At 41.6% G+C, this 7,643-nt stretch overlaps 1 protein-coding gene across 1 annotated transcript; it reads left to right on the forward strand.

Moving 5' to 3' along the window:
- The first annotated feature begins 61 nt into the window (after positions 1 to 61).
- Positions 62 to 7,339, forward strand: c12h5orf34 (chromosome 12 C5orf34 homolog). The gene is made up of 11 exons (XM_084947273.1): positions 62 to 350; positions 466 to 555; positions 651 to 1,019; positions 1,098 to 1,360; positions 1,447 to 1,539; positions 6,157 to 6,277; positions 6,358 to 6,449; positions 6,538 to 6,613; positions 6,706 to 6,803; positions 6,903 to 6,949; positions 7,052 to 7,339. The coding sequence occupies exons 1-11, from the start codon at positions 147 to 149 to the stop codon at positions 7,228 to 7,230; spliced, it is 1,632 nt and encodes a 543-aa protein (XP_084803399.1). The 5' UTR covers positions 62 to 146; the 3' UTR covers positions 7,231 to 7,339.
- The last annotated feature ends 304 nt before the right edge of the window (positions 7,340 to 7,643 follow it).

Below are 7,643 nucleotides of genomic sequence, written 5' to 3' on the forward strand. Positions count from 1 at the left end.
TGTGGGTTTATTTATTTATTTTTAGAAAAGACACTTCCGGTCTCACACGATATGCGCGCCAATAGTAAGCGTCTCCACCTGATGACGTAACAACGTCATAATGTTTTGATTATCGGCGCGGTCGCAGCAACGGGCTCCTTTTTACGATGGAAACCGACGAGAGTGCCGTGTTGATGATCATGTACGAGGATGAGTCGGTGGATATCCGGTATAGGAACGGAGCGCGGTTACAGCTGTCGCCGTGCGGCTCTGAATTCCTGCTGGTGAAAGCCTCAGACTCCCGCCGACATCCACTGCAGCCCGCTGAGAAAGTCCGACAGAGGACCAGGTTCACCATCAGCACATACAAGGTATCGGCACTACGTATGAGGGTTTCTATAAAAACAACTGTATTGCTTTTGTGCCTCTCGTGTTGCCTTCATCTGACTTTCTTCAACGTGATTACGTCACTTGTTTTTATTACAGAAGCTGATGTTGGCTGCACTGGCATTTAGAAATAAGTATGCCCGTCAACCATATCTGCCACATGAACTTATCTCTGCTGAGAACAAAAAGGTATAAAGAACTGGTTGCTAGTCACTGTGTTACTCCCTTAGACTATGGGCAGGGTAATTACTCTCTCTTTGTATGTTCTGCACTTCCTCATACAGCCTTTTTTCAGCATTGATTCAGCTGTACATTGGCCAGAGGTGTCAGCCTCTCTGGCTGAATTCGGACTTGGAGGCGAGACCATCGTCAGGTCAGAGGAGGGACATGCTGTGTTGGTGCTGTCATCCTCCGGTGAAGAATTCACAGTGGAGTTCATGTGCAGCCTCAGTTCTGCTCGTAATCAGCACCGCAGTGTGCAGCAAGTGAGCAAAGATGATAGCTACGGCAGACAAGAGCAAGCGAGCAGTCCAATCCCCGATAATACCAGTGATCACACCGAAGTGGTCCGGCACGGAAGAAGAAGCATGAGGACAATGCTGACCAGACCGAGGTCTTGTTCTCCTCAGATGATCAGCGATGGGCACCAAAAGGTAGTACTTCCTTCTAATAATAATAATGCCAATGTATCTAAAGTCTGATAGGATGATTGATTTTTCTTCTCTTTCCAGCCTGAACAGGTGTACCAGTCCACCACAGTGGTCCAGCATCACTCATGCTGTGCAGTTGCTCCCAAATGGGCCTACCCTCTTTCCGTGGCTCGCCATCACTGGGCAGCTCGTTTCTCTAAAGCTAAAGATGTAGTGGATAGAGGAGCTAGCAGTTCGAACCAATCAGACAAGACAATAAACAAATTGGACATATCCTGTGAAGACAGAAGGTCCCGTGTTCCTCAGGCGCTGCCTCTCACGTGTCCAACGCCTCATCGGCACAGGTTTGTAGATTTAAAAACAAGCATTTTGTAAACCATTTCAATATTGTTCAGTGGCTGATTTAAGCTTCCGTACTTGTGTATTTAAGGTGGAAGGTTAAAGATCCCCTGGCCAAAGAAGAACACACAGACCTTCCGACTGAGATGGTAAAGGTAGTGTGGTGTCAGGGAGTCACTTACAGGTAACTGTGCAGGTCTTCACGGCATAAATTACGGTGGCCCTGAAAGGTCAAACGCACTGCAAGTTAAGAAGACTTAACTAACTAACTTAACTTTTGCAGAATGTTTATTTTCATTGGTGTTTTCTTAAGTGGCAATGTGTTTGATCTCTTAAGGCCACTGTTAAAAAAAAAAGCTTTGAATGATGGTTGATGTTAGACTGGATTAACCAGAGAGAAACTCTGTTGTTATTGTGTTGTTTGACAGCTTATGGGCCATTCTAATGTCACTAATATTTATGTTGTTAGCTCAGAATCTTTGCTCTGAGGCCTGGGGTCCGTTCTTCGTACCTCGCTTACTACATCCAAGATCAAATGACACATCCAAGATCAAATCATCGCGCCAACTTTGAGCTCGCTATTCCAGTTCTCCGAACACACCTGTTGTTGACAATTAGTACAGCTGGATGAAGTAATGTGAGATCACTGGGTGGCTTAAAAGGGGCTACGCATCGATAGTAGAAACATTGATCGGCAACCCTTTGATTGGTCGGCGAAAATGTCGAAGGAGCGCGCTCAGTATTTTTCGGCAGCAGAGCAAGAACTCTTGATTGAGGGATTTCAGGAGTTTCAGAGTTTAATTAAAACGCAAGGGAACACTGCAAAGGCTGCAAAAGCAAGGAGAGAGGGCTGGCAGAAAGTTGCTGACAAATTAAACTCGTAAGTAATTTATTATATTATATTACATTATATCATATTATATTATATTATATCATATTATATTATATTACATTATATCCTCTTTCACATTAGAGCCACAACAGGACCCACTATACAAGGAACAAGTAAAAGTGAAATATAAGAATATTCTACAGAATGGTAATATTTATCACTTATATTGCTTTTAGTCTCTTGAAAAGAGACCCTGAAATAATCTGTTTGTTTGTTTATAACAGCAACCAAGAAAAGGGCAGAGCAAAAAAAGACAGGTGGTGGTCCTGCACCCCCTCGTCAACAAGTTGGTTAAGTAAATAATACCCTCACGGGAAAATCGATATCTCTCTATGAGCACACTGTCGCGCTGAGCTAAAGGATCCTGTCTATCCCGCAATATATGCTGAATTCTGAAAACTCTCCTTATCAATCTTGCACCTTCCGCAATGGGTTGCTCGCGTACAAACGGACAGGACATGGCTGCGACAGACTTCCCAAATCCACCTTCGCTTTTATAGCCGTGGTCTCTCATCTTGATTACATGAAGTAATTTACTATTACTACTCTATAATATGAATTACATCTGACATAAGTTGGCGCGATGATTTGATCTCGGATGTGTCATTTGATCTTGGATGTAGTAAGGGGTCCGTTCTTCGTACCTCGCTAAGTAAGTTAGCTGGATTTGATTGTTGACGATTTCGCGTGATCTTGGATCGTTCGGTTCTCCGAAGCTCATCCGGGACTTGCTGTCATAGCAACAGATCCGTAAGCGTAAACCTGCTTGGGAGCAGGCTTACTTTATGTAAACAGGATTAGATCGCGGCCACTCAGGTATGTCCGCTTCATTTATACGAAAGCAACAGCGATATTTTTCCACTGTTTTTCCATAAATAAATATTATCAATGTAACTAAAGATAATGCAGTATTTGATTCTTTTATTGATTTCATACAGATACATACAGGTCATTTCCTAAAAAAAAGGGAAATGTACTATTAATCATTCTATTTCATGTATTTGATTATTTCAGATGTAATTCATATTATAGAGTAGTAATAGTAAATTACTTTGTGTAATCAAGATGAGAGACCACGGCTATAAAAGCGAAGGTGGATTTGGGAAGTCTGTCGCAGCCATGTCCTGTCCGTTTGTACGCGAGCAACCCATTGCAGAAGGTGCAAGATTGATAAGGAGAGTTTTCAGAATTCAGCGTATATTGCGGGATAGACAGGATCCTTTAGCTCAGCGCGACAGTGTGCTCATAGACAGATATCGATTTTCCCGTGAGGGTATTATTTACTTAACCAACTTGTTGACGAGGGGGTGCAGGACCACCACCTGTCTTTTTTTGCTCTGCCCTTTTCTTGGTTGCTGTTATAAACAAACAAACAGATTATTTCAGGGTCTCTTTTCAAGAGACTAAAAGCAATATAAGTGATAAATATTACCATTCTGTAGAATATTCTTATATTTCACTTTTACTTGTTCCTATGTTCTAGTGGGTCCTGTTGTGGCTCTAATGTGAAAGAGGATATAATGTAATATAATATAATATGATATAATATAATATAATATAATATGATATAATGTAATATAATATAATAAATTACTTACGAGTTTAATTTGTCAGCAACTTTCTGCCAGCCCTCTCTCCTTGCTTTTGCAGCCTTTGCAGTGTCCCCTTGCGTTTTAATTAAACTCTGAAACTCCTGAAATCCCTCAATCAAGAGTTCTTGCTCTGCTGCCGAAAAATACTGAGCGCGCTCCTTCGACATTTTCGCCGACCAATCAAAGGGTTGCCGATCAATGTTTCTACTATCGATGCGTAGCCCCTTTTAAGCCACCCAGTGATCTCACATTACTTCATCCAGCTGTACTAATCGTCAACAACAGGTGTGTTCGGAGAACTGGAATAGCGAGCTCAAAGTTGGCGCGATGATTTGATCTTGGATGTGTCATTTGATCTTGGATGTAGTAAGCGAGGTACGAAGAACGGACCCCTGAGCACTAATCGTCGCAAACCTAACTAGCGTCTGGTCTACAGCTGAGTGTGTGAGGCTCCAGTGGTATAAATAGATCACTTTGACATCACTTTTCATATCATGTGATGTAGAGCAGGGCGATATGATCAAAAATATTTATCAAGATATACATTTGAAAATTTGCGATTACGATATAACTGACACTAACAATGGATTGAATTTATATAGCGCTTTTCTAGGCACCCAAAGCGCTTTACAATTCCACTATTCATTCACGCTCACACACTGGTGCAGACAAAGCACAGTTGTTATATATAAATTTAACAGTGGAAATGCAAATTCCTTGCTGACAGTTTAACCAAAAGGCATTTCCAGTGGAAATTGGTCGACATATCCTCAGCATAACCATGTGTAATATCCACAAAACTTAAAAAGAGGTTATACACACACAATACCGTAATATTATGTTGAAGCACAGTACGTATCACCCCGCGAGGCTCCTGCCTACGGTAGCGGTAATGCTCCGACAATCCATCAAGCGGTGCAGGTTTGTAGCTTAGCAAAGTGAAATATTTGACAGATTTTTGAGCGCTGTGTACCACATAAAATCGTTTCGAGGTCAGTAAACACAACCAGAATTTATACATAAGGCACACGGGATGATAAGGGGCACTGTTGATTTTCAGAAAAATCAAAGGATTGATTTTAAGTGTGCCGTATTTTCAAAAAAACACGGTAATAACGACGCCCGCTAGCATGCTCTACCAAAAATAGTGCTTTATTGTGTATCTGAGGGACGAAAGCTTAACCAGTTCCACACCACTGAAGTTGCAGCAACCAATTCTGGTTCATCTGTTTCATTCAACGATCCGCTTTCGCCCTTCTTATTCTCCGTTGCCGCCATGCTTTTTCTGCCATGTGCGTATGAAAACAAAGGCACTGCGCATGCGCGTTTTACCCATATTCTATCGCGATATTTCATTTTCTTATCGTTGCCCAACATTATACCGGTATTACCGTGAACGGTATGATATGGCCCAGCTCTAATGTGATGTTACCTAGATAATACCAAAACATCTTCTGTACTATAGTAGGTTTGGTATAGTAGGCTTTTAAGCATTTAGCACCAAATCTGAAGTGAAGGAGAGGTAATTGTTAATCAAAACGTCGACTTGAGGGCAACAGGTCAAAAAAATCCAAGATAAGAGCTCTCTTTAGTTTTTCTTTTTCTTTTTTTCTTTTTTTTGAGTGGTATCTTGTTTTTACAATCTCTTCCAGGAGAGTGACGAACATTTATTATTTATTTCACAACTTTAAGGTGCTGTGGGCGATCGTGGCTCAAGAGTTGGGTGTTCGTCTTGTAATCGGAAGATGCCGGTTCGAGCCCCGGCTCGGACAGTCTCGGTCGTTGTGTCTTTGGGCAAGACACTTCACCTACCGCCTACTGGTGTTGGCCAGAGGGGCCGATGGCGCAATATGGCAGCCTCGCCTCTGTCAGTCTGCCCCAGGGCAGCTGTGGCTACAACTGTAGCTTGCCTTCACCAGTGTGTGAATGTGAGAGTGAATGAATAGTGGAATTGTAAAGCGCTTTGAGGGGTCCCGAAAAGCGCTATATAAATGCAATCCATTATTATTAAAGGCTTGAAGATTCACTTTGAAAATACCAGAAAAGTGCTTGAATGTATTTATTTATTAAAAATAGTCCTGACAACTTATAGCTGTCATTTTTCAAGTCTTCTGTGCCTCATCAGTTGCCTGAAAGCAAAACAATAAATCAGAGCAGAAGCATCCTTCCTGTTGATCCAGTCTAACACCAAAGGATCTCTGATATCTTCAATTTTCATACTCCTGATAAAAAATCATTGTTGTACAGTATAGAGTGTGGGAGATGGTCCATAAATCTACACCAGAATAGTGTGTTTACCTTCATGTCTGCTGTGTAGGATACTGAGTGGATCTGTCTCAGCTGTTGAGGTTTCCCCAGGGGATGGATCAGTCATCCGCTCTAACTGCAACCTTAACTCTTATTTTACGCATCACAAAACTGAACTCCAGTCAGGGCGGGTAAACTTTAAATTTTATAATAAGAGATTAACCAATACATTTAAAAAACATCTTACAAATTTAGCCCATCTTTACCACAGGTCAAAGAGGTAGCCTACCATTTAAACAGCCTTCCACCTGATGTGCTTGGACAGGCGTACTCCGTTTGCTCTATTGTGAGTCGTGCAAGCAGGTAGGCTGCCCCCTCTTCATCGCAGTCTGGTGAGTTAAAGGACTTTTAATTTTTTCCGGTCTTCACCCATCGCATAACTGTTTTACAGGATCCTGGCTTGCTACAACCAGGCCTTGAAGTCACTGAAGTGTCCAGCCTTACCCAGCTGCTTGCAAGAGCTCGAAGTAGTAGTACCTCCTGTTACACCTGTGGATACCTACACTTACACCATTTAAGCTTGTGCACTGCCAGTTACTGAATCTCTTTCTGTTTGCAGGATGGATATTTTTGTAAACTAGCAGCGTTTGAAGAAATGGTGTCCATTCCTGTGCCTGCTGAGCAACGCATGAGTGTGACAGAGGAAGCAGGCAGTTTGTAAGTTGTTTTTCTGGTCACTCTGTTGATATTTTGTTATAAAATTAAAGGTGTTAACAGCTTGTGTGTACTGTTCATTTGACCTCCTGTTCATTTTAGATCAGAGCTCGTTGCTGCAGAGCTTGAGAAGATAAAGCGATTCACCTGTATCCTTCAGTGCTAGGATCAAGATACAACGGGATGCTGACATGAACATTGATGTCTGTATTGAGGGTTTCTCTGTGTGCTCTTTAACATCCTTTGCCCAGTTCTGCTGGAGAACAGTCACGTGCTGAGAAGTGGAAAAGCACATGCAGATGAGGAGGAAAGACCTGCAGACGTCACTCGTGAGCTATTAAATGACAACTATGTTGCTGAAGCTCTTCAAAGGACATCCAAAGCAATTCAGGATATTGACGCTCTCGTATCTGCTGCCACACTAACTTAAAACAATCCTTATGTTTAAGCAGGAAGCCATATTTGTGTGTTTGTCTCAATAAAAAATATAATAAAACTGTATGGAATTATACTTAAATAAAGTATGTATTACTATGTAATGGGGTTGCATAGACTTTTAATATTTTAGTCTATTTAACAACCCCAAAAAAGTTGGGACACAATTTATTCATAATGGAACATAATCAAATGTTTCATTTAAGACATTGTAACATTTTAAGGGGGGAAAAGTTTTATTTTGAATTTGATGGCACCAAAACATCTTATAACCGCTGCTTAGCATCCTTTGTTCTCTTAACCACAGCCCATAACCATCTGGGAAGTGAGGAGACCCATTGATGGACTTTTGGGTGAGGAATGGTTTACCATTGTTGTTTGATAGAGGATTTGAGCGGTTCAGCAGTC

The sequence above is a fragment of the Perissodus microlepis genome, chromosome 12, assembly GCF_051167445.1.
Source record: "Perissodus microlepis isolate ML-2025 ecotype Zambia chromosome 12, ASM5116744v1, whole genome shotgun sequence".
Taxonomy (NCBI): domain Eukaryota; kingdom Metazoa; phylum Chordata; class Actinopteri; order Cichliformes; family Cichlidae; genus Perissodus; species Perissodus microlepis.

What these genes read in the sequence shown, in the direction of transcription:
- c12h5orf34 (XM_084947273.1), top strand. Translation starts at nt 147, where the DNA reads ATGGAAACCGACGAGAGTGCCGTGTTGATGATCATGTACGAGGATGAG. An exon ending in TCAGCGATGGGCACCAAAAG is followed by an intron (nt 1,020 to 1,097) that starts GTAGTACTTCCT and finishes TTCTCTTTCCAG; the next exon opens with CCTGAACAGGTGTACCAGTC. An exon ending in GCTGCTTGCAAGAGCTCGAA is followed by an intron (nt 6,614 to 6,705) that starts GTAGTAGTACCT and finishes TTCTGTTTGCAG; the next exon opens with GATGGATATTTTTGTAAACT.